This window comes from Schistocerca piceifrons, chromosome 6 (genome assembly GCF_021461385.2).
Source record: "Schistocerca piceifrons isolate TAMUIC-IGC-003096 chromosome 6, iqSchPice1.1, whole genome shotgun sequence".
Taxonomy (NCBI): Eukaryota; Metazoa; Arthropoda; class Insecta; order Orthoptera; family Acrididae; genus Schistocerca; species Schistocerca piceifrons.
The window spans coordinates 333,166,764-333,194,314 of record NC_060143.1 but is presented as its reverse complement, the minus strand read 5'-3'; the positions used below and the strand labels follow the sequence as shown (position 1 = coordinate 333,194,314).

Here is a 27,551-nt window from a genome sequence, read left to right as displayed (position 1 = left end):
CCCCAAAAACATACGTTCTTCATGTTAGGTGTATTGTGCTGCCACCTACTGCCAGATAGTCCATATTAGCAACCTCAGTATTTATTAGACATCGTTAGAGAGCAGAATGGAGAGCTCCACAGTACTCAAGAACTTCAAATGTGATCATGTGATTGGGTGTCACTTGTCATACATCTGTATGCAAGATTTCCACACTCCTAAACATCCCTAGGTCCACTGTTTCTGATATGATAGTGAAGTGGAAACGTGAAGGGACACGTACAGCACAAAAACGTTCAGGGCGACCTCGTTTGTTGACTGACAGAGACCGCCGAGAGTTGAAGAGGGTCATAATGTTTAATAGGCAGAGATCTATCCAGACCATCACACAGGAATTCCAAACTGCATCAGGATCCACTGCAAGTACTATGACAGTTTGGCGGGAAGTGAGAAAACTTGGATTCCATGGTCAAGTGGCGGCTCATAAGCCACACATTATGCTGGTAAATGCCAAGCAACACCTCGCTTGGTGTAAGGAGTGTAGACATTGGACAATTGAACAGTGGAAAAATGTTGCGTAGAGTGACGAATCATGGTACTCAATGTGGCGATCCGATGGCAGGGTGTGGGTATGGCGAATGCCCAGTGAATGTCATCTGCCAGCATGTGTAGTGCCAAAAGCACAATTCAGAGGTGGTGCTGTTATGGTGTGGTCATGTTTTTCATGGAGGGGGCTTGAACCCCTTGTTATTTTGCATGGAACTATCACAGCACAGGCTTACAGTGATGTTTTAAGCACCTTCTTGCTTCCCATTGTTGAAGAGCAATTCGCGTATGGTGATTGCATCTTTCAACATCATCAAGCACCTGGTGATAATGCACGGCCTGTGGCAGAGTGGGCACATGACAATAACATCCCTGCAATGGACTGACTCCTACAGAAAACCTTTGGGGTGTTTTGGAATGCCAACTTCATCCTAGACCTCATTGGCCGACATCGATACCTGTCCTCAGTGCTGCAATCCCTGAAGAATGGGCTGTAGTTCCCCAAGAGACCTTCCAGCACCCAATTGAAAGTATGCCTATGAGAGTAGAAACTGTCATCAAGGCTAAGGGTGGGCCAACACCATACTGAATTCCAGCATTACCGATGGAGGGTGCCATGAACTTTGTCATTTTCAGCCAGGTGTCCGGATACTTTTGATCACATAGTGTATGCTCTTGGATTTTGGCTAACAACTACAGAAAATGCAGAAAGAGCAGCTGCTATTGCTGCCCAAGAGTATCATAGAGCATGGCAGGATTCATGAGCATGATAATGATGCAGTCATCAACGCCCATACAAAGTCCCAATTTTTTCACAGTCCAATTTTCTTCACAGTCCAATCTAGCTACTGTCGTGACTGATGAGGATGATGATGAAATGATGAGGACAACACAAACACCCAGTCCCCAGGTAGAGAAAAACCCCAACCTGACTGGGAATCGAACCTGGGACCTTGTGATCCAGAGGTAGCAACGCAAGCCACTAGACTATGAGCTGTGGACAGATTCATGAGGAGCAGACCATCTCACTGTCAGTGGTGGCTGGTGGTATCTGAAGGTGGATGTTATACCAAAATTTCAGTGGTGCATTTTTATATGAGACTCTCACAAGGACGAAAATTTTTTGTCTCAGCACTTACCTTCCTGACATTCATTATGATGCAAACACCCCTTGTATGAACGGCACAGAATTCAATTTTTTAAATCCAGTTTACAGTCCTGCAAAAAGTTAGATATATCAATAACAAACAAATATCTGTGGCAAAAAGCACGCTATGATTGACTATCTAAAAAACTGAAAAACTGTTAGTGTTATCTAATGACCTACATTCCTCATAGAACCAAAATACCATACATTTGTCATTTAAAAGACTGGAAATAGACAAATTATGTGTTATAATTACACTTATTCTTAGTTTACTTGTATTGAAAATTGGCCTCCTGTCTTCTATTGATGCTAACTTTGTCACCCCTACTGAGGTCTGCAATCTCCTGCACAAGATTTCTTTCAGTGGGAAACATTGACAAGGCTGACAGAGTTGCATGAGAATGATTTTATTCTTTTCAAAGTTGAAAAGCACCTATGTGCTACAGCTGACATAATGGAAATTGTAAGGGTGAGCTTCAGCAGTTTAGAGCACTCAGTAAATATTTTTCATAGGTTATTGGTTGTTATAAACTCCAATAGACTAGCAGCACCAGACAATGATCTAAATTCCTGCACTAAGTAGATAGAAGACAGTTCATGATGTACTTTCAGCTTAGCCAAAAATGTATACACTGAACACTCTTCCCCTAAGATATCTTTAGGAAATCTAGAACAGTACAGGGGAAATTTTCTGGAAGAAACACTGATGATGCTAATCGATGACCTGAGCAACTAAAACCTTCTTTACCTTCAGAAATTATCAGATCATACACTTCCTTTGCTTCTCTTTTGCACTCAGTCTTGTCCAACTTCCTTTTCTTCACTGAGTAATCAGTAGATTAATTGCATTGTTGACATCAATTTCTTCTTGGATCCTGATAGCATGTTTTTCAAATGCTGAAATGGCCTTATGGGCAGAGCACACATTAGTGTCTCTATGCTATAGCTGACTGAAGAGAAATTTGACTAATGGCATAACTTAACTGAGGAATTCCAACCAATAATTAAAGCTACAGCTTGGATGAACTTTTTTTATGACCAAGACCCTGGAGAATTGTAATTTCACTCATTATAGAGTCACTTTTCAAAATGTAATTCATACATGAAATAAAGTCTTCCCCGCAATCAAGAACTGTGTTTATGGACTGAGATTGAAAGTTCCATTGAGCAGGAAAGATCAAGGAAAATGCTTTCTCACCACTTCATTAAGGATTGCAGTCCACTGTGGGCTGTTTTAGAAGAATTCACATATTCCCTGTAAACCCCCCCCCCCCCCCAAAAAAAAAAAAAAAATTGTGATTGATTGATGCCACCATGCTCATTATAATATTAACTTGATGCTTGATGAGTGTAGCAGTGCACATCTTCTGCACTAGGATACTTTTTTTTTCTCCATAGTTTATACCCCACCAGAGAAACAAGCCATAAAGAGTGTCCCATAATAAGTCTGTGCAATTGATTTTTAGGGGGTCTCATTTACTTTTTGCTTGTCTTATTTTTCTATCAAACTCACAGCTAACATCTGCATGTCTTGTTTGGAACATGACAGTGGACTCCAGAACCTTTCTATTGCTTTACCTGTTAATACATAATGGTATGCAATGCCCATCTGAAATACATTTTATATATCACTAATTTGATCTGCTGTTATGGCTGAAAGGTGTGTTTTTCTTATTTGCTTTGAAATTTCTTCTTGGCATATCTCCAACATAATTAGGAGAAGTTCATTTTGAATTGTTTTGGATGTTTCTTTGAAAACAGTTGCCTCATTCAAATGATTTTTCAGTGCTGCATCCAATTTACATTAAAATTAATCAGTCCTCTGAAAACACCAGGGTTTGACAATGATACGGTTTCATAATTATCCCAAGCCCAACTAAACATAACCCAAGAAATGAATACAATTCATCAAAATATTTTGCAATTTTCCTTCTGTACTCACTATCCTGTTGTTCGGCTATGTTTAAAGTTCCAAAATGTGCTGGTCTTAAACAATTTTGTATATGAAAACTGAAGATTCATGCTTCTTCCCTTTGGTACTCAGATAATTTATCCATAACTCCCACTTTCATCCAGGATTGTTCCCACCAAACAACAGGCATGGGAAGGAGAATAACAAATTTTTAAATTCAATCACATAACCAATCACTGTGTTTATAAATATTCATTTTGAATACTCTCTTAAACTGACGATTTCCGGTATTAATATTTTGCACGGTATTGAAAACTAGTAAAAGTCATCCTAGTCTCTTTACAGCAAGCTTCTCCTCACCATAAAGGTGGAGAAAGTCTGTAACTTGTAAATTATTTACACTATTCATTTTCACTCACACTCCACAACCTAGAAGCTAAGTGGTGAACTAGTTGTCAGTGTCTAAAATGTATCAAATACAACAATGCATAAAAAGCTGTCATATCAAGAACCAAAACTCTGTCACCTTGTAACACCACCACATCTAAACACAAGGATCTTGGAAATAATATTCATACTCATGCTAAACATAAACACTCTGGCTACAATAACATCAACAATTGCGGTATTCTAGCCACTTTCCCAAATATCACAATGTTAGCATCAAATCTGAGCTCTATTTACAATTGACTGAGTTTGCTTCGAGCCTGGCATCATTTTCAGGTTCATTACAAGGCAGGACATTGGACAACCAGAGGTAGTTGATTGCAACATATTTAATGGTATAAATTAGATGTCCTAAACAAGCTAACAAATTTTTGATGATAGCATTTTCTTTGTCCTTTTCCTTGTTCAAACTTTCCTTCAAATATTTCCACTATTCATAACTTTCAGAAAAAAGGGTTAGAGCACTTGGAGGAAACCAAAAACCAAATCTGTCTCAAAACAAATCCACAAAATCAAGCTAAATGACATTACTAATAAATTGTAAATTGAATTTAAAAATAAAAGAAATATATTGGTAAACAAACCTGTTCATAGGATTCTAGCCAATAACATTTAGCAAATGTCTGTAACATGACATCCAATCAGCCAAAGGACTGATTCTCTTAACTGTTCGCTTGCATTCCTGTGTAGTTTCTTGACACATTAAATGCACTGTCAAATGACTGTCTTCAACAAAACCAAATGTCAGTTGCTGTATAGTCCTCAGCTCTGGTGAAAGTAGCTGTAGAATTGACAATTTGTGACAGTAATGGCCGTCTGTAATGGGATATCTTCTCATGCTGATAAGTGAATATTTATTTTCATTACTGTGTAGTTTCTCTGAATGCTGCTTTTGCTTATGAGCTGATGGCCCACAACTAATTCCATCCACATAGTCCCTTGTTCCCTCTTCTGCAGCTTGCAACTCTTCTATTTTTCTTCACAATCCATAGCACAAGTGTTGATGGAATCTGGCTTCCTTGGTGTGATTAGCTGTCAGAAATGGCTCATTTTAGGTCAGCATACTGCTCAAGCAGAATGACGGCATGATGACTTGTACAGTCGTAGCTGTCTGGCTAATTTCTTCCTACTCATCTGCTACAGCTGACAAGAAAATAGTCCTCCTCCTTGTATTGTTGAGCAACCTCAAATCCCTAGATTCATTCCCAGCCACAGTATTGGTGTTTTTAATTTATAAAATCTCAGTATGTGATGTGTCACATGTGAGAACTTGTATTACTGCAGCTTCCAGGAGATGGGCGAGCAAGATATACCCGCCATGTTGGATGTGATGTTCACAACTACTGCTGCACGGCGCACCTCTGTTGTCTGCCACTCTGCCGGCTGCACTGCGCTGCTGGCAATGTTGGCACTACCGACAAGTCGTCACTCCCGTGCCATCCGAATGGCAGCAATGCTAGCGCCCGCATACATACCTCATCGTTCGATTTTCTCCAACATCTTGACACCAGGGTTAGTGGTATGTAGAGGTTTTTACTTTGATTCCTTCTCCTAATTACCCAATGAGTACTTTGTTCTGCAGGAACTTTTTACATCTATGACTGTTAGAGAAGATCAATGACAAATAAATGGCACACTCATTCACAGGAATACAATGCATTCCAAAGTCTGTGGTCAATTATCCAAAACTTTTTTACAATTTAAGTCATATTTCCATATTACAAGGGGCATTCAATAAAAAATGCAACACATTTTTATCCTGAAAGCAGGATGGTTTTTTCAGGATTCTGTTACACTATATTATTCCTCTCTCTCTTGGCTACAAAACCCTATTTTTTAACATAATCTCTTTTCAATGCAGTGTCTTTACATCTCTTACTGGGAGGGTCTTTGTGCCTGCAATGTTTGACATTGGAGCCAAACCTTGCTGCATCAGTAACCTCCCAATTATCCATGTACTGTTTTCTGTGGAATGCATCCTTCATTGGACCAAAGAGATGGAAGTTTGGTGGTGTAAGATCCAGGCTACAGAGCAGATGAGAAAGACAGTCCAATTGTGTTTTGTGAGCTCCTCTTGAGAGTGCAGGCTTGTGTGAGGCCTTGCATCATTCATGGAGAAGGAGAAGTTCATTTGCATTTTTGTGGTGACTAACATACTGAAGTCATTCTTCAATTTCCTGAGGGTAGCACAATGCATGTCATAGTTGATTATTGTACCATGAGGGAGGCCATTGTCATGATTTTATCAGCTGAGGGTGTGGCATTGAAGTTTTCTTCAGAGGAAAGGTAGTGTCGCACCACTCTATGGATTACCATTTTGTTTCTGGTTTGAAGTGATGAACCTATGTTACATTGCTTGTGATGATATTTGACAAAAAATTGTTATGATCAGCCTCATAATGTGCAAGCAGTTCCACATAGGTGGTCCCTTACTGCTCTTTATGGTTTTCTGTTAGACAACAAGGAATCCAGAGGGCACCTTTGAGTACCCCATCTAGTGGACAAATGTGTCAGTACTAATGATAACATCATCCAGTTGTGCAGAGAAGTGTTTAATTTTGATCTGACGATTGCCTCGAATGAGAGTATCAGCACATTCAAACATTGCAGGAGTCACAGGTGTGTGTGGCTCACCAGCATACAGGAGATCAGACAGGTTTGCATTACCTTGTGGTCATGTTGACAGATACCTCTCCCAGTGGCTCACTATGCTTTTGTTGACTGTCGCGTTTCTGAAGACATTTATGAGTATCTGTGTTGCTCTGGTTTTCCTCCAAAAGAAACTCAATGACAGCTATCTGCCTGGAACTCACCTCTGTTGAAGGCACCATTCTGAAGACTACATACAGCAATGCCACCTACCTGAACTTCATGAAACTATAGGGGCTGAAGTGGGAATATTACACAATATCACAAGAAAAATTCCACAAATGTGTTGCATTACTTACTGAATACCCCTCCCTGATTTGGACCAAATCTTTACTGCAAATTTTTGGAGGACTCAAAGTAACAGTGATGATGAAATACTGGAAGTGGGAGTGAATTTATGAATAATGTGTTAAAATTAAATTTGGAAAATCTCATTTTTGTTGTTCTTGGTATCTGTCCCATCTTGGAATCTGAGACAAATCTTTTTATTCTTTGCCAAATTCTTATTCAGTTCTAGAAAATATTGTCTGTGATTCTGCTAACACACTAGTTTAATCTGTTCTGGCATTATGTTGCCCAGTATGATCAGAAATATTGTGACCTTCACAATCACTACTTAACTTCTTTGCTTCTCATGCTGTTTGCAGTAAATATTACACTGTTACTTAGGGCTTGGTGAAGACTGATGTAACTCTTTCAGAACAATACAAATTAGTCTCTAATCTTTATTGATTGTTTTCTATTACATGCCATTGCTGAGGTGTAGGAAATGATCTGTTCCACTCTATAGTACATGTAGTCAATAGCCACATTCCTGGACATACCTCTTTCCTCACCAGCATGATGTAAATATGGCTGTTGTGCAATTGGCCAACATCTAATGCCACTTCCCAGGAAGAGGATCAATTTTGCTTCTGCACTTCTTAACCACCACAGTAATATACCTTTTTACAGTGCTATGGCTTGGTGAGATTACATGCAGTTTTACATGGCAGTGATTATAGTAGATGCTGAAATATATGGTCATTTCATACAGTAGGTTTTGTTTTGCTATACATCACTATGGAACTATGTGTAATAGTCAGAAATAAGAGATGTGATATCCTACATTAGATGTGAAGAACAAAAACTTTAAATTTTCCTCAAGTCCTCTTACTTGACAGCAGGTAACACTACTCTACATGAAGAGATGGAACAACAAAATTCTGAAACTCGTAGGCAGAGACATTCAGCAAATGTCATATTGGTAACTTGAGGATTTTCTTGCTGACAAATTTTTTTTATGAAAATTGACTATTCCATGTCTTCTAAATTTTGCCTCATGTGTATACAAACTATGGATTGGCAGTTTATGCAACAAGTCACTGGCAAAAATTCTCACATGACCAGGTATTGGCAGGTAAAAGGCCCTGAACACATTGAAGATGATATAAATGCATGAACTGCCTGCACATGGCTGGTCTTTGCTGAGTTCACAGTAACTGGTGCTGTATATCCGCACAGTCGGGGAGCAGCTATGAGAGTTGCCATCATTGCTGATAAGAGGCAGATAGTTTTAAGATAAGCACTTTCTGCCATTGGAAAAAGACTAAAAAAGAAAAAAAAAATCTATTGGTACATTTTTTGACCTTCAAAAATTCTTGAATAGTGTGGATCACAAAATTCTACTTGGCAAACTGTTATAACGTCAAGTTTAACACATATATTTCAGAACGACACAACACATATAAGTCACAGTGTAAGTTGACGAGCAAGACATGTGTACACGTTAGCATTCGAATGAGCACTGAGTCCCAGTCTAGCGGCCGCTGCTCGGCTGGCCGCTTAGGTGGCACAGCTGCTGCATGGCTGGCAGACAGCGCCACACGTAGAGGACGCGTGTAATTGCGCGGCGGTGCTTTGAATGATCGGCGAGTCACAACACTTTTCCCCCCTTTGAAATTGTTGCACTGGTCTTGATGGAGGTGTCCTGGAGATGGCTAACGTCCATTGGTGTTGTTTGACTTGCCGTAAAGTCTCGAGGAGGCGGCTTCCCGTACGGACGGAAGTGTCCCCGATGATAACGGGTCGAGATGACAGGAGATGTAGGGGTCGAATCTGCTGGGGCCCCATGCACCAATCTGCCCATTGCGACAAGTCCAGTTGATATGACAGGAGACATGGGTGATGTGTCGGCATCCGTTGGAGTAGGAGGCGAGTAGATTTGCTCTGACAGAGGATGGTCATACTGTTCCTGCATGGGCACATCTCCTGGTGGTGTCCGTTCTTGTGCTGGCATCGTGATGATGGTGAGAGGGCTGCGTTGTGAGTATTGAGAGATGCCAAGATCCTGAGCGTCAGGTAGAGCCGAAGGTGGTGTAGCGGCATTCGGAACAGGCGTTGCTGGCACACGAGTCCAAAGCTGGTCCGAATGACGCACTGCAACACTCGTTTTGGTCTGGATTTCATACAGGCATCTGCCACGGTGTCTTAAGATGCGGCCTGGGCTCCATTTTGGCTGCCTGCCATATCCCCGTACCCAGACGAGGTCGTCGGCGGTGAACCGGCCAAGTGAAGGTACCCGCGGCCTTGAGGTGGAAGGCCGCAGAAGATGAAGTAGCGTGCGGGGCTGTCGGCCATGTAAGAGCTCAGCCGGGCTGTGGTCCCCCATGGGGGTGAAACAGTAAGATGCCAGAAACTGGAGAAGCGCATCATCAGCAGCAGAAGAAGTCAGAAGTTTCCGCATCTGAGCCTTAAATGTGCGGACCAGTTGTTCAGCCTCACCGTTGGATTGTGGATGGAGTGGCGGAGCCGTGACATGCATAACTTCGTGACGAGCACAAAAATCCGCAAATTCGGAAGAGGCAAATTGAAGACCATTATCAGTAACAAGAGTAGAGGGGAGGCCTTCCAAAGAAAAAAATGCGGGCGAGAGCACTGGTGGTTGCCGCGGTGGTAGGCGACGTGCAACGGACAATGAAAGGAAAGTTAGAGTAGGCGCCAATTAGGAGGAGCCAATAAGTACCTAAAAAGGGTCCCGCAAAGTCAGCATGAATGCGCTCCCAGGGCTTCTCAGGCGAAGGCCACGGTGACAAAGATGACTTCGGGGCAGCGGCCTGTGACGCGCAAGGGCCGCAGGCAGCGACCATGTGTGCTATTTCAGAGTCGATGACAGGCCAGTACACATGACGGCACGCCAGAGATTTTGTGCGAGAGACAACCCAGTGCCCTTGGTGAAGGAGGTGCAAGACCAAAGCACGCAAAGACGCAGGTACCACAACATGCGGCGAAGCATTGTCAGTGGAAAGGAGGATAACACCATCCCTAGCCGTGAGGCGGTAGCCCAAAGTGTAGTAGTTCCACAACAGATCAGAAGTCTTAGCGGATGGGCAATCTGGCCAACCCTTCTGAATACAGCGTAAAACCCAGGAGAGGGTAGGGTCAGAACCCATAGCAGCCGCCAGCCTGTCCCCAGTGATGGGGAACCCGTCCACAACCCGCTGCTCGGCAACATCCAGGTGGAAACACAAAAGTTCATCCCTATCGAATGCCAGATCAGGACCCATGGGAAGGCGAGACAGTGCATCAGCATTCGCATGTTGAGCCGTCGGCCGGAAATCAATCTCATAATTGAAACGAGACAAGTAAAGAGCCCAACGCTGGAGGCAGTTTGCAGCCTTGTCGGGAAGTGACATTGATGGATGAAACAAGGAAACAAGTGGTTTGTGATCCATAACAAGATGAAATTTTGAGCCATAGAGAAAAACACCAAACTTATGAAGAGCATAAATAATGGCCAAAGCTTCTTTTTCAATTTGAGAATACTTTTGTTGGGTATCCGTGAGCGTTTTGGAGGCATAAGCAATGGGTTGTTCCGAACCATCAGAAAAACGGTGCGCAAGGACTGCACCGACCCCGTATTGAGAGGCGTCTGTGGCAAGAACAAGATGTTGGCCAGGTCGATAAGTAGCCAGCCACGGGGCCTGTTTCAGCATAGTCTTCAATCTCTGGAAAGCCGCATCGCATGACGCGGACCAGTGAAAAGGTACGTTTTTATACAAAGGTGATGCAACGGCTGAGCCACCGAAGCCGCAGACAGTAAAAGCCTGTGATAGTAGGCTATTTTCCCCAAGAAGGCCTATAGTTCCTTAACAGATGCAGGGCGAGGAAGGGCATCGATCACAGCGACAGTTTGCTGAAGTGGACGAATACCATCCCGAGAGAGTTGAAACCCTAAGTACATGATAGATGCCTGAAAAAATTTTGATTTCTGAAGATTACACTTAAGACCAGCAGTCTGTAAGACATGAAAAAGTGTGCGGAGATTTTGAAGATGTTCGTCAGTGGTGGAGCCAGTGACAACAATGTCGTCCAAGTAATTGATACACCCAGGGACAGGGAGCAATAATTGTTCCAAGAATCGCTGAAAGAGAGCAGGGGCACTAGCAACCCCAAACGGCAAGCGTTGGTGTTGATAGGGGCCGAAAGACATGTTAAGGACCAGAAACTGCCAGGAAGCAGCGTCGAGAGGAAGTTGATGATAAGCTTCTGACAGGTCAATTTTAGAAAAATACTGGCCTCCAGCAAGTTTAGTGAACAGTTCTTCAGGATGGGGCATAGGGTAAGTGTCAATGAGGCATTGAGCATTTACAATGGCTTTGAAATCACCACAGAGATGAATATCAGCATTTGGCTTAGCAACGACAATGACAGGAGAGGACCACTCACTGGAAGTGACAGGAAGCAAGACCCCTGAAGTAGCGAGACGATCCAACTCCCGTTTTACCCGATCACGAAGGGCCACAGGAATGGGCCGAGCCCGAAAAAAATTAGGCCGAGCAGTGGGTTTGAGCATGATATGAGTTTCAAAGTCATTTGCACGGCCTAACCCAGGAGAAAAAAGGGACGAAAATGTCATCGACAAGGAATCCAGTTGAGCATAAGGAATAGCATCAGAGACAATATTGACAGAGTCATCTATGGAGAACCCAAAAATGCGAAAGGCATCGAAACCAAAAAGATTTTCTGCATTGCTCTGGTCGACCACAAATATGGGAACAGTGTGAACAACGGATTTGTAAGATACCTCAGCATTAAACTGTCCCAAGAGAGAAATCTTCTGTTTATTGTACGTTCGTAATTGCCGAGTGACATGTGACAGGAGTGGAGAACCCAACTGAAGATACGTCTGAGAATTAATTATAGTGGCAGCAGAACCGGTATCCACTTGCATGCGAACATTGCGACCAAGGTTTTGGACAGTGAGGAATAACTTCCCTGAAAGGGAAGAAGTGCAATTGACAGACAACACAGAATCAGAGTCAGCGTCATGTTCATGAACATCATGTATGCGGTCGGACTTGCAAACGGAAGACACATGACCTTTCTTTTTGCAATTGTGACACACAGCCCAACGTTGGGGACAATCCTCCCGTGAATGTTTCGTAAAACACCGCGGACATGAAGGAAGTTGCCGGGGGTTTTGCTGCAGTTTCTTAGCGGGTTGCTTACGATTAGGCCGAGGCTGCACGTGGGAGCGCACTGCGGCCACGTCGGCCGGCGGGGACGCGCTGCACGCGTCGTCAACAATGCACAGAGGTTGTATTTCCCTGACATCACCCCACGCCTCTATTTGCGCCCCAGCGGCACGAGAAATTTCAAAAGACTGCGCAATGGAGAGAACTTCATCTAGAGTCGGATTCGCTAACTGAAGGGCACGTTGCCAAACTTCTTTGTCGGGTGCCGACCGGATAATAGCATCCTGTACCATGGAATCGGCATAGGATTCTTTGTGAACATCAGTAACAAATTGACACTTTCGACTGAGGCCGTGAAGTTTAGCAGCCCAAGCGCGATATGATTGATGTGGCTGTTTTTGATAACGATGAAAGGCAACACGAGAGGCTACCACATGCGTTTGCTTTTGAAAATAGACAGACAGAAGTGAGCACATTTCAGCAAAGGACAAAGATGCAGGATCCTTCAAAGGAGCCAATTGCGACAACAACCGATACATTTGAGGTGAAATCCAGGAAAGGAACAGAGACTTACGTGATTGTTCGTCCGTGACATGAATGCCAAGAAGTGCTGTCGAAGATGTTTTTCATAATCAGACTAGTCTTCTGCCATCTCATCGTAAGGAGGAAAAGGAGGTATAGTCAACGACGAGAAATGCCCCGCATTTGACGCCGCGACAAAATCTCGAATCGCCGCTGTTAGAAGCATTTGCTGTTCAAGGAGATTTTGTAATAGTTGCTCGACAGTAGCCATGGAAACCTGTGGGTCAATGGAGAAAAGGAAAAATCCACTACCTCATCGTGAAATTGTTATAACATCAAGTTTAACACATATATTTCAGAACGACACAACACATATAAGTCACAGTGTAAGTTGACGAGCAAGACATGTGTACACGTTAGCATTCGAATGAGCACTGAGTCCCAGTCTAACGGCCACTGCTCAGCTGGCCGCTTAGGTGGCGCAGCTGCTGCATGGCTGGCAGACAGCGCCACACGTAGAGGACGCGCGTAATTGCGCAGCGGCGCTTTGAATGATCGGCGAGTCACAACACAAACTAAAGTGTTATGGCAACTCTTGCATGGATAGTCTTACCTTCATAACAGAAAGAGAATCTTTTAATAGACTGTGTCAAAGGCATGAGGTTAACCTCAAAATGGGGAAACATAACATATGGGGACCCACAAGGATCAATACTTGGTCCACTCTCATTCCTAACCTACATTAATGATCCTCCAGTGACTTTAACATAAAGATACCAATCAAGTATCCAAACTCAACCTTAGTAGACACATCCCACATGATAGCTGAACAGGTTCACATCTGGTCCACACTTTAGTTTGTTCTAATCTCACACTCAAATTATTACACTACAAAAAGGCAAAAACAAAATGTTTAGGACCAAAAGTAGATATTAATTGTTATACACTAAGTGAAACACCCTTTATAAAATACATTAGGGTCCTGTTGTGTAACAAGTTAAAATGGAGTCAAAACACAGATAAATTAATCAAGAAGTTCAGCATGTCTTTCCTTCTAGAAGCATCTATCATCATGTTGGTCTAAAGACAAGTGTGTTGACGTAAAATGCATATTTTCAACCTCTGTTGTTTTATGGAATTATCTTCTAGGACAGCACACCTAAAGTAAGTAAAATTGTGATTTTTACACACTGCTTTGTGCAGAGTAGGCTGAATCCGCACTTATAATTGAAGTGCACTTTTATTACACGTAACTCAGAACAAAGTAACAGGAAGCACATACAGGTAAACATCATGGACACTGACTTAGAGTCAAAAAAGGTACCTCAAATAATGGGTGACTATCAGTGATGTAGCTGTTGACAGTCACCACAGAGACCCACCTACCCCAGGAAGCTTTCTCGTGGAAAGCAATGACTCGATGCTGATGAATGAGATGATATAGTCTTGTACCTAGCATGGTGGGTGAAGTGGGCAACCCACGTGAGACAAGGGAACCAGCTGATCCTAAGGTGGAGAGTGTTGTTGGTTGAGTGGAATGGATACTTGAAGCAGCTGATGACAACAACATCTCTGCATCCATCAACACCAGAGAGAAGCTGGTAGGAATGGGGGGGAGGTGACATATAGCAGGTGGTTGAGTCATTGAGGGAGCATGGCAGTGTGTAAATCATGAATAGTGCTATTATGTAGCTGTAGGGAGAGATCCTCAAAGTAATGTGGCGAAATGTTGACACAGAAAGTGACAATGCTGGAAGGTGTGGTGGCAGTGACGTAATAGAAGGCACTAGAGGAGTAAGTACTTCACTTGTGGCACTTGTACTAGAGGGCACACACAGAGTTTGGAGCTGTAGAAACCTCAAAACTTGGAAGTGAAGTTAAGAGAGCACTGAGAAAGTGGGAGTGGGGGGGATACACCACATGCCACATTTGAGCACTGGGAGGCTGCAGACCTAGGCACTCGGAGGAGGAGTTGGCACTTGTGGGAAGCTCATCTAGGGGTCCCAAGTACAGGGGCTGCAAGGCCACATGAACAGAGTTGTCATGAAGCATAACACATAGCAAACTTGCACTGGTAAAGGTCTTTGTGTAGGAATACACAAGGCATGGAGTGGGGGGGTGAGGAGGGGGGGGTGGCATATATGCAGCTGAGCAAAGTAAGAGAGGAGATATATGGAGCCTGGACAATGCAAGAGCATTGCAATCCTTGACAAATTCAGCCGGAAGTACCAAGAGCTTGTCATAAAGGAGCTCAGCCGATGAGGAGTTGAGATTGGCTTTTAAAGCAATGTGGATGCCAAACATCACTCACGGTAGCCTTTCAGCCCAGGACTTGGTGAGGCACATCAGGGAAGCCTTTAGAGTGTGATGGCAGTGCATGCCCAACCTGTTACTTTGTGGGTGATGGGCTGTGGTGTGAAATTTGTTGGCACTGCAGGAAGTGCACAGCATGAAAAAGAGTAGAGACTCAAACTGTCCCACCTAATTGGTTGTGATGGAGGATGGACAGGTGAAACGAGAGAGATATTTATGAGGACTTGCATGATGAACTGGTTGAAATGTTCGTAAGGGGTACAGCTTTCACCTATCTACTGGCATGTTCAATCATGGAGTGGATTTACTTAAATCCAACATGGGAGGAGGGGGGGGGGGGGGGGCAGAGGACCAATGAGGTTGAGGTGGATGTGGTGAAACCTGCCTTTTAGGATCTCAAAATGTCTTAAAAGGGTTAAACATGACAACTAACTTTGCTGTATTGGCAGGGAGAGCATGCGCAAGCCCAAGCACGACAATCTCGTTGAATTCTGGGTTGGACAAAACACTCAGTTATCAGGCAAGTGGTAGCTTGATGCTGGGGTGTGACAGCTCGTGTAAGACTGAAAAAAACCTTAAGTCAGAGAGATGTAGAGCCCACCTGATGGGGTGTACCTGCAGATGTTACACAAAACCAGTAAAGTAGAACTGGGAGACGAACTGATTCAACAGTCAAACAGCAAGAGGTATCATGTAATAAGTCTTGGATGTCAGGGACCTGCACTTGCAGGTGAAAAAGTTCATTTAGCTTGAGTGGGAGGAAATAGAGTGCACAGACAACAGATAGTCAGCCACAATGCTGTCGACACCTCTAATGTAGCAAATGTCAGTGGTATAAGGGCAGATAAAGTCCATGTACCAGAAATGGTGGGGGGGCAGTCAGCTGCAGGGTTGCAGGTTGCCGATGGTTGGTAAAAACTATGACCTCTCACCCCTCTATGTCCTCATGAAAGTAATGGACAGCCTTGTAGATCACTAACAGTTCTCTATCAAAGACCAACCATTTGTGTTGTGAGGAGGAAAGTTTTTTGAAAACGAAACAGAGAGGCTGTGAGGTGTCACCAACATTGTAGAACAGCACCAATCAGACTCGCTAGCGTCTGTAGTGATGGAAATGTGAACATACACAATTAGGAGAGTGACGGCATAAGTAAGAGGGGTTTTGAGGTCATTGAATACATGCATCATGCTCTCAGACCATTTTACCTTGCATGTGCCAGATGTATTTTTACCTGGAGAAGGAATTTCCAGTGTTCCAGAGATTGACTTCCTTGGACACAAAGTATCATCCTCCTGCCCCTGCCCACTGGATTAGAAGGTGTGGACTGTAACCGAATTTTTGCACTCTGCAGGTTCCTTGGGATGCAATTTCTTTCTAGTGCCACATTAAAAATGTTGCAAATGTGCAAGCACCACTCACTGCCACACTCCAGTGCGACCACTCTAAAGACAGCGGACCCATTCCCTGACTGGTGTAAACAACTGGAGTTTCAAACAAATGAAATGTGACCTCTTGCATGCATCCCTCTGGGCACACCCACACCTAACTGCTCCTCTCATGATAGTAATGGACACCAGCCAGTCCACCTTAAGTGCCATGGTTCCTGGCAGCCAGTAGCATACTTTTCCAAATGGTTCAAATTTCTCTGAGCACTATGGGTCTTAACATCTGAGGTCATCAGTCCCCTAGACTTAGAACTACTTAAACCTAACTAAGCTAAGGACATCACACACATCCATGCCCGAGGCAGGATTCAAACCTGCAACTGTAGCAGCAGCGCGATTCCCGACTGAAGTGCCTAGAACTGCTCGGCCACATTCTTTTCCATGAAGCTCTCTGTGCCACATAAGAGCTGTCGTGCATACAGCAGTGAGCTCCTCTCTGTATATGAGGCAGTCAAGTACTTCCGCCTCTCCATGGGAGGATGCTTCATCAGATCTACACCAACCATTGCCTCCTTACGACAGGTTTTTGTCAAAAGGAAATTGTACATAATTCATCTAGGCAGTTCTGTCAGCAGGAGTGCATAGTACACTTTATGACCACCATGTGGCATGTCACAGGTATTGACAATATCATCAGACTGCCTCAGCTGCTCCTGCACCCTCACTGCCCCTCTTGACTGTATTGCTCTTGGTGCCACTCAGGCAGCCAATCCCAAACTGTTAATCTTCCACAGCAACCCAAACACCAGCCTTAACCTCAAACTACATTCCGTTCCAAGTACAGATTTAGACATGTGGTGTGAGTCTCATGTAAGTTTCAAACCTTCAGGAAACCATTCAGTGCATCAGCCCCTGTCTTCCCCTGCGTTCTACATGGTGGCTTTTGAACACCTCCACAGCCTAGCACACCCTGGTGATCAAGCATCCACAGTCTTCATGCAGCAGGAGCATTTTGTCTGGCCTGGTGTCCAGTAAGACTGCACCAATTAGGTCTGCACCTGCCTCCCATGCCAGAGAGCTAAGATAGTCCATCATGTACACACTCCACCACTTCTTTTCTCTTGGTAGACTATCCTTTTCCCCATGTCCACATAGACATTGTTGGCCTCTACCCAACATCAAATGGCCACCGTTGTATCCTTACCATCATTAAATATTCACTCAGTGGCCGGAGGCTATATCACTGGCTGTCATCAGGGTTTGGTACATTAGTCAAGTATTTTAAAGACACTTGGGTCATCTATTTTGTGTGACCCTGCCACATGATTATGGGCTGTGAATGACAATTCACATCTTGCATGTTTAAGACACTCACCAAAATTTGTGGTAATCTTATCCATTTTATAACTATTTACCACCCAGCTGCTAACAGCATGGTGAAGAGATTACACAGGAGCTTAAAAGCTGCCCTTATCCATCAATCCACAACTTGGGTTGCTGCCCTGCCACTATTTCTCCTAGACTTGCATGTTGCCCACAGAATCAACTTGGGTACATCCAGCACCAAGGCTGTGTAGAGGCAATGTCTCACCATTCCAGGTGACTTCATCAAGCTGCAGCTCCTGCCAGTTACCACCTGCACCTGATCTTCATACAACAGTTGTACAGCTGCATGATGTGCTTGACCTAGTGCCCCTCAGTGCCAGAGTGAGCACAAGTCCTTTGTGCATCGGGACCCCCTCACGTGCATGTATCTCACGTTCTGGGTGGATGCCAGCCAGCTGCCACTCTGCTCACAGTATTCAGGCCCACAAATTGTGTTCAAGCATGGGGAAAAAATCAAGGTGGCACCAGGCAGCAAAAATGGTACATTGGCTAGATTCAGCCCTGCTGTTTTCACCCTCACCTGCACCAGCAGAGCCACCCACATCACCTGCAACTTTACCTCTGCTGCCAGACCTGTCCTCTGGTGTCTGACATGAGGTATCAGCCCCATGCCTTTGACACTGAGACACCTGTTACTACCCCACAATGCTAGTACATGTCCCAGCCACAATGTGTGACCCAGTCTACAAGCAAGATGTGGCAGCAGCAGATGCTTATAGCACTGGTGCAGGACAGCATGAGTATTGCCACACATGTGGGGTGCACTGTGCACTGCCCACCAAGCACCACCCTGCCAAGCACAAGCATGCCACCACATCTTTCTCCTGGCCTGGCCACCACACAGTGGCATGCCTGACTATGCTTGCCAACTGTGGTGCATTGCTGTCTCAGGTGGTGGTACAGCAGAGAACTGCCGCTACACCCGGCTCACAACATGACATCACATAGGCCGCCCCATACCACACCGTCACCTCCATCATCACTAGCAGACCTGGCCCCACTGGCACCACACTTGTGCCTAAGAGCATCCAACGTGTCCGTCAACTTGCCTTCCCTTCATGCTGGGGGAAAACTCTGTGGCAACTCACTACTATGTGTTTGTGCTCACCACCCATCTTCCCTAGCAGACAGTGCATCATCCAGCACGACCGACATTGTGAGCTTTAAACATCATAGCACAAGAGTTTTCTCTGCCACCTGCCTCTTTACAGCAGCCCCTGGATTTTACCCAAACAACATGTTAAAGGAAGTGCTCCCAATTCCCAGCACTTCTCACACTGACATAAGCTGTCCACAAGTTGAGTGAAATGATTAAATGTTTCTTAAGTGACAAAGTTATTAATTTATCAGAGCTTAATGGGAGTTGAATGTTTGTTTGGTGCAAAATTTTTGATTTTTATTTTTTTGCACTTTTTTTGTTACGCATATATTTGGGTTTAAATTGATACCAAATTTATTAATTTATGTTGAGTGGTTTCTGTTTTACAAGCATTTTAGTAAAACCCTGCAAAGCACACTTTTCATGAACTTGTGGCGGTTATCAACTGCAAGAGTCAACCACCTCATCTTTAAGAACGAACATCTTTGAAAACTGTTGATCTCAGTGTGTTCCGAACTTTGTATTCGAGCAGCTGTGTTTGTACCGACATGATCAAAATAAAGTTAATTCATTATAAATGAGTGAATACTTAATGTTGGGTTTGATGTTACCGTACGTGACATCTCGATCCCCATACTGGTGACCCCGACGCTCACAAACGCCGCTTATGACGCCAGAAATGTGCACTGGAACATCGCCATGGGCAAACAATGCTTCAACCCTTTGTCGGATTTCTACGTCCATCAACTTTGCATCGCGCCGCATCTGGATGCAGTGTACAGTTAGTGTAATTACTGTGTAAATTCATGACTCTTGTGTGAATCATGCTTTTTGGTAACTTTCGTCACGTTCTCACACATCGACAATGCGACTGAGGCACACATGTCGTCAGTTGAAACCCACTCAACGCGTCGGTAATTTCACTTCCGGACAGTGCAGTGCTCCTTCGCCGATTAATTTTGACACTTTTGACTCGCTTTTGTGTAATGAATTAACTTTGTGCAGTGCTTCAACATCGGACATCATGCCAAACAATGGACTGCAACAAACGGGGACTATGTTGCAAATCCCAGTTTGCACGAACTCTGAACTATGGCAAAATTGCATGCCTAGTCGAATTCACAAACACCCGTCACAGCTACCATGTCTTCCATGCCACGTGCAAATTCGTTCGACCCGGTTTCCGGCACAGCCCGTCTTCCAGAGCTCGAATGTTCGCGCCAACTTTTCCGCTCCTTCTCCGCGCTTGTCCCTCATTTGCAGATTCAGCTACCAACATTTCTCTCGGACCAACTTCCAATGTGGTTCATGGCCATGGAGTGTATATTCTCCTCTTGTGGCATCACCGACAAAAGTGAAAAATACCTCGTACTCTTCAGGCACGTAAAGAACTATCATCATATAATTACAGACAATATCTGTGACAATTTGAGTGACAAGTACACCAGAGTGAAAGCCGCTTTAATTCAGCGCCTGTCACCAACATCACAGGAACAAATTCATCAAGGACATCCTACCGATGAACAACAATGAACCAATTAAACCGACGACAATGCCTGCGGTTTCTCAGTGCAACACTGGACGTGCCACACCTCCCTCTACACAGCAGCACCTGAGCCTCACCAACTCTGGTCGACCGCTACCGACAGTGACATCACGGCAGCCGCCTGGCTATCTGACCTCGACCCAGTCAAAATAAACAGCTGTGCGACATACGATCCCACCACAGCTACTGCACCCGCATCTTGTCAACAACTTGCCGACACTACGCACGCTTACTGCCCAGCCGTTGACTACTCGATCGTGCCTGCAACTTGTTCACCCACCCCAGAAGATGATTTCAGCCGTATCAATGCTTCATACAGTAGTGAACGTGTTCCCACTACGCTGCTGCTGACTACTGAGTTTCACATTCGTGATCTCACACACGATCTCTTCTACTTGAACTATTATGTCAATACTGTGCCGCCGACCTTGTCTTGTATGCCAGGTTACCCTTTGATAGAGATAGATTCTGATTTCGACCCCGTGTTACTCAGTGATACACACCAGACTGCTTCACGACAAATATTTTCGCCTGAACAACTGCAACAGCTACGTGAGCAAATTGCAACATACAACTTGTTGGTACAAGATCAGTTACACATGCTGCAGCTGACACTGACCGAGTACGACATGCAACGAGATGCTCCCATCATTGTTCTGCCTCAGACTGCTTCCGATCCTTTGCTGTTACTACCAGCTACAACTAATACCCTGATGATCACGCTACATGGATCTATGTCCCAGATGTCACAACTGTCATCATCACGCTGCCTCAAGTGGAAATTCTATGTTACTGATGTGATACAAGCAACTTATTTATGCCGCTGCCACTTTTCCTTGGTAGTTCCAGACACCTCGTTTCTGTACCATGGCATAACCAGCCGCATTCCAGTGCCGCTTGCTTTGCCGCCCTCTTCACTACCTCCGCAATGTACGACCAACACATCTGCCATTTCTGCTTCGATGAGTGAGCATCTTTCTGCTCCGACACACGACCGTGCAGCAGTTCCGCACGAGCAGCTTGCAGCCTTATGACTCGACCGAAGCGCTGACAGTGACAGCACACACGCAGCTCCAGTTCCTTCAAACTGTGTCGCCTCTCCGCCACAGACCAGTAGTTCATCTACGGCTGAAATCATCTTCTGGGGTGGGTGAACAAGTTGCAGGCACGATCGAGTAGTCAACGGCTGGGCAGTAAGCATGCGTAGTGTCGGCAAGTTGTTGACAAGATGCGGGTGCAGTAGCTGTGGTGGGATTCGACTTCTTCACGTTCACATTACGTCTCGTCGCCTTCCTGCTCTGACCATGGTTTCATCGACCATGTCTGCCTTCCACCACCTCTTGCCATCGCCATGCCTCATGCACGGGGCTCACGGCCACAACCTCCAACCTTTGATCACGGCTGTTTTGCACATCAAAACACTGACACTGTCAACTCCGCTTGGAACACTCTGCCATCTACCGCTGTAACACACTCACCATCGACGGACACTGTGGTGACGCTTCCGTCTACACCGAAGTCATCTGCCGCCTAGGTCACTCATGTGCAGCTTGCTGTTTTCTCCCCTGCTGCGACATCAAGCGCCTCTATAACTCCGTCATTACCGCAAGTGTTGCTCATCCGGCATCTCTTATGCAACCCGTTAAGCCACAGAATGCTTGCTCCTTTATGGCATATGGCCAACAACAAACTGTTACCGGACACGTTGCACTTACCGTGGCACTCGCCGGCAAATAATTTGGCAATACATCGCATCTTCAACGCACTCCGCACCTTTGATCGGATCAACCTGTGGACACCTTCCACGCCTCCTTCCCTCCACTGGTCACGCCTACCAAGACATCAAGAAACAGTCCAATCGCACCTCACACTAGCACCTGCCAAGACACGATTGGTCACGCGCACCTGCGCCATCAGCCGGCCGGGTGCACACATGCCTCTTGTCATCCTTACTGTGCTCCACACTACCGGCGGGGGCTCTGTGGCGGTTATCGACTACAAGAGTCGACCGCTTCATCTTTGAGAACAAACTTCTTTGAAAATGTTGATTTCAGTGTGTTCCGAACTCTGTATTCGAGCGGATGTGTTTGTACCGACATGATGAAAATAAAGTTAACTCATTATAAATGAGCAAATATTTAGTTGGGTTCAATATTACCGTATGTAACATCTCGATCCCCATAAACTCAACCTTCTTTTTACTCGCTAGTGACTACTCGTTATAGTACAGCTGTACGAAAGCTTAGTTGGTAACACTGATGAAATACTGTTGGCAACAATGATGAAAATAACTGCCAGTTTACTTTGTTGTTTTCAGTTCTTTGTTTGTGGTGATTGAGAGTGAAGTTTGTTTACGATATTCGTATTTCAGTGTTTAGATCTCAGCAAATAAGTTTATATTATGTAAAAATGCCGTGAATACAAAACAAGAAAAGAAAACAAGAGTTCAGTGGGAGGAGATGTAACCAAAAACAGTTTTTGCATAATGGTGGATCTGAAGTGGAAGTTCATTGTGAAGGTGAGCCTAGGCCTAGTACGAGTACTGAAGCTGCTTATGCTTCTAAAACAAGCTCTTCTTCTAAGAAGCTTACCTGTAACTTGGCTAAATATGAGATATATGGAAAAGAAGAAGGTTGCTATGATATTGTTAATATCAACAGTTTAGGTAGCCTAGTTAACCAAATTGCAGTGTGCATAAAATGTAAAGGATCCCTTACCATCTCTATTGGAACCAGGCTAGGCTTACAAGTACTGATAGTAATAAAGTGCAGTGACTGTTCTTTTGAAGTGTCCACTACTAATTATCCATGCTTCCCAGACTCTAAACAATCAGAAGTGAATGATTGATTAGCCTATGCATTCTGATGTATTGGAAAAGGTGAAGAAGCGGTGAAAACTTTTGGCAGTGTAATGAACTTGCCAACTCTGCAAGCTTTCAACTATTACAATAAGATGCTTCAAGATGCTGCAAAAGAGGTCTGTGAAGAGAGTATGAAGACTGCTGCTGAAGAAAGTGTCAGTGAAAATGATGGTAATAGAGACTTGACAGCAATATTTGATGGATCATGGCAACATAGGGGCCACACTTCATTCAATGGAATTGTAACTGCAATAGTAGAAAACACAGGCAAGGTAATTGATATTAACATTTTATCCAAGTATTGCAGATGCAAAAATAGGACCAACAATCATGATGCTGATTGCCTAGCTAACTACTCTGGAGCAAGTGGAGGAATGGAGGTAAAAGGAGTTGTGGAAATGTTCCAAGAATCGCTGCCGAAATACAGAGTGCGGTACAGGTATTATTTAGGAGACGGGGACAGTGCTTCTTACCCTAAGGTTTGTGAGGCCAAACCATATGGTCCCAACTTCTCAATTGAGAAACTGGAATGTTGCGGTCATGTCCAGAAGTGGATGGGTAGTCGCCTCAGGAAATTGAAACAGAAACTTGGGAAAACAAAACTTTGCAACGCAAAACCATCGGGGGTCGTGGCTGCCTTACTGGTGAGGCTATAAATCAAATACAACTATATTATGACCTATCTACAAGAAGGAATGCTACAAAAACTCTAAAGGACATGAAGGCAGTGGTCTGGGCAGAATTTTTTCATTTGACGGCTACCAATGAAGACACATCTGGACACGGACGATGCCCCAAAGGTGACACAAGCTGGTGCAAATTCCGAAAAACGCAAGAGAAAAATGAGCCTTATGACCACAAAGACCACACTCATCTTCCTTTTGCTGTCATGGAACAAATAAAATGCATATTTAGAGACTTGGCCCATCCTGACCTCTTGCATAAGTGCCTACATGGTGGAACGCAAAATCCTTCAGTCACTCAACAATGTTGTATGGTTGCGGCTACCAAAAGCAACTTTTATTTTGATGACTATATATCAGTTGGAAATGTGCGAAGCTATTACAAGTTTCAATGAAGGCAATTTAGCAAAGTGTAAAATTTTGAGCCATCTAGGCATATCTCCAAGCAAGAACTGTGTCAAGTGTTTGGAAAAGGATGACGAACTTCGGATGAACGAAGCAGACGAAGCTGTCACAGAAATTGAGAAAAAGTGTCGCCAGGCCACACAGCAAGCAAGAAGAAAGATTGAGGATCAGTTTGAAGAACTATAAGATCCAGATAGACCTTCATATGAAGCTGGAATATACTAAAGTAAGAATAAAATTATTATTTAATAGTCTTATCTTTATTTGTGTTTCCCCGACAACTGTGTTTTTCAATGGTTAGGAACATTTTTCTTGGCTGCTATTAATGTTATAAACATGATTTTTTAAAATTGTTCCTTATTTGTTAGCTGTTGATTTAAATTGAGGAAATATGAATATCTTTTAAAGAACAATGGTATAAATTCAATTAAAGTAAAAAAATTGCAGTTTTTATGGCTACTTTAAAAAAAATATTTTTTTAAATATAAGTTTTTATTATTTTTAAGAATTATAAGTTTAAAATGAAGATAAATATATAAGGAACACAACAAAAAAATCATGATAATATGTCAATTGGTTAAGGAGAAAAATGTTCCTATTGTCATATAATTTAACATGGCTGAGATAGAACCATCCAACTCCTCTTAACAGCTTTCCATAGTGCTGCAATAGGTGCACAACCTGTAAAGGCTTCAAAGGTGAGTCGGTTTTATGTGCCTATTAAGTGAACTGTATCGCAGGCTTCCCTTGACACCTATGAAGGTCTAGTTGGAATAGCACTCCGTCTTCAGGCTACAAGTGGCCCATCGGGACCATCCGACCGCCGTGTCATCCTCAGATGAGAATGCGGATAGGAGGGGCGTGTGGTCAGCATACCGCTCTCCCGGTCATTGTGATGACATTATTTCAGGATATAAATGATTCAGCACCATCTCACTTTCTGACTGTGGAGTATCCACTTAAATAAGTCTGTTATGATAGAGTGAATGCACTTTGATCTGACCCTTTTGTGAACGAGGTAAGCCAGTGTGGCACCACACATTTGGCCATTAGAGACAAAATGTGAACACTGTTTGATTAATTTTGCCTATGGACCACAAGTTCATTATTTTACCCTCCAATTGCTTTGGTTATTCTACTAGATTAGTCATTACATTCTCAGTTCATAAACTATATACATTTTCCTTTGTTCATTTTTGTTAGATTAGATGTGCTCATGTTACCTGTGTAAGTCCAGTTATTTGTGTATTGCATAGTTCTTAAATTAATTGCAAATTAACTGTGCTGAAAGAAAATTAATGATGTCCTTTCAGCTCAAGTAAAGAGACTACGTTAACTGATCTGGAACATGGTGGGCACACTTGGTGTCTACTGGTACACTGACTGGTCTGAAGTTCCTTTGTTCATACACGTTTTTGTAAACTGATCGTGCCTTCTTGGTGTTCCAATAAAGGAACTGTTGAAATCTGGACAGTCTTCCATGATATGTTTCCATGATTTACCATTCCCTTTTACCCTGTTCACCATGTTATAGTACTGTATCTGCATGTTGTGTTCAGTGAGGAACAGTTTCTGACACTGTACTTCTGTTAAATCACCCTGAAAAAAATAAACAACTTCCATTCCCTTATTACTTTTGTTTTCACTACATTTTCATTTGGCAATCTGTCATTACCAAAAGATTCTAACTTTGAAACAACAGTTTCTGTTACATTTTCTACTGAATTTGCATTACTGAAGTTGTTGATCATTTGGTCTTCTGTTGGATGTAAAATAGCAATTTCACTTTTAGCAGCCATATATCTGTATATTTCCTTCATCAATTTCAATAGCAAACATTTCATTGTCCCTCAGCGGTTGTTATTTAAATAAACAAGCCCAGTCTGGTTCAGAATCTTTATTTACTAACATGTCTTGTATCCTATCCCCAAATACACTGTCTTGTATTTTTAAGTTGCTGATTTTGGCAACGTATCTAACAGACACTTGATGACATAAAATTTTTTACCTTGTATTGTTTTGATATTTGCTGCTGCTGTTGACTGCTATACCCTTTCCATGTCGCCTACTCATGTGGCTGTGTTTACATATGTTGTGCTCCATGTTGAATAGCTGTCATACTCCTTAATGCGTTGTCAGTTAAGCTCACATACTAATTAGTTGCTGCCAACTAGACTCCCTAATGGTGACATTTGCTTGAAGTCAATGTTCCAATAGTTCATAGTTTTGATGTAACTTTATGATACTGTTGTTATATTGTATGTTGTTAGTTATCCACAGTCTATGACAATTTTAATCACATTTCCCAATAACTGTCTTTCACTGTTAGTTTATGCCACATACCCTTACACCATTCGAAAATTAAGCATTCCCACTTTCCTGTAGAATATTTCATATTACCTAAAACTAATTTCTTCCACAATAATTAAACTTGAAGTTCTGGACAGCACCATTTTTCATTGCAGATTTTTGTCAAAACCTCTGTTAGATCCCAGAATTTGACTACTTACTTCTGTTGCCTGAATTTTTCTGTAGTTTGACATACAGCATTAATTAATTACTTAGAAATTAATGACTTTATGTAATCCACTTTGATTTTCAATATGGTGTCTATCATGTAAATGAGGTGAAGCATAACATAGTGTTAATGTATTTTTCTAAATTTGTAATCACCAAATTTTCTGTAATCTAAAAATCTATCGATTCTTGTAGTCCTTTAAAAACAGTGAATTACAACCTAGCTATTTTTTAAAAGTTTTTACAAAATAATGGATTGTTCTTACACTTGCCTATAGATAGTTGGACATCACCCAGAATAGACAGTCCACAGTTCAAAAGTAAGTGAGGCTACATATTCTGTTCACTGCGAAATACATAAACTCTAATGTTTAATTACTTTTTAGTGACTTGAGTATGTAAAATGAATGAAAATTCTTTTCCAGTTGTTGTGATTGTCAATAGTGTATAATGTTATTATCATCAAAACTAGCTATTATTGGATTCATTGCTTTGTACTAATTATGAAGGCACAAAATGAATCACCAGAGTATAATCATATGTAACAAATTGCTAAAGAACTGTGTTAAAATTGAACTGTGTGCTTGGATAAATATGAACTGTTAATCTTGTCGCTGATGACGGCACAGCTGAGGGCCTCACAAACCAAACCAATCTTGTGCCACAGTAGAAAAAGTTACTTCCCACTGTGTTTGGCT

General features: G+C 43.1%; 1 protein-coding gene across 1 annotated transcript in view; it reads left to right on the top strand.

The window, feature by feature from the left end:
* LOC124803299 (lipase 1-like) overlaps positions 1-27,551 on the top strand; it is a 221,342-nt gene that overhangs the window by 127,959 nt on the left and 65,832 nt on the right. The window contains exon 4 of the mRNA XM_047264482.1: positions 5,316-5,550. Coding sequence (XP_047120438.1) covers positions 5,316-5,550 — 235 coding nt within the window. The remainder of the gene's footprint in view (positions 1-5,315; positions 5,551-27,551) is intronic.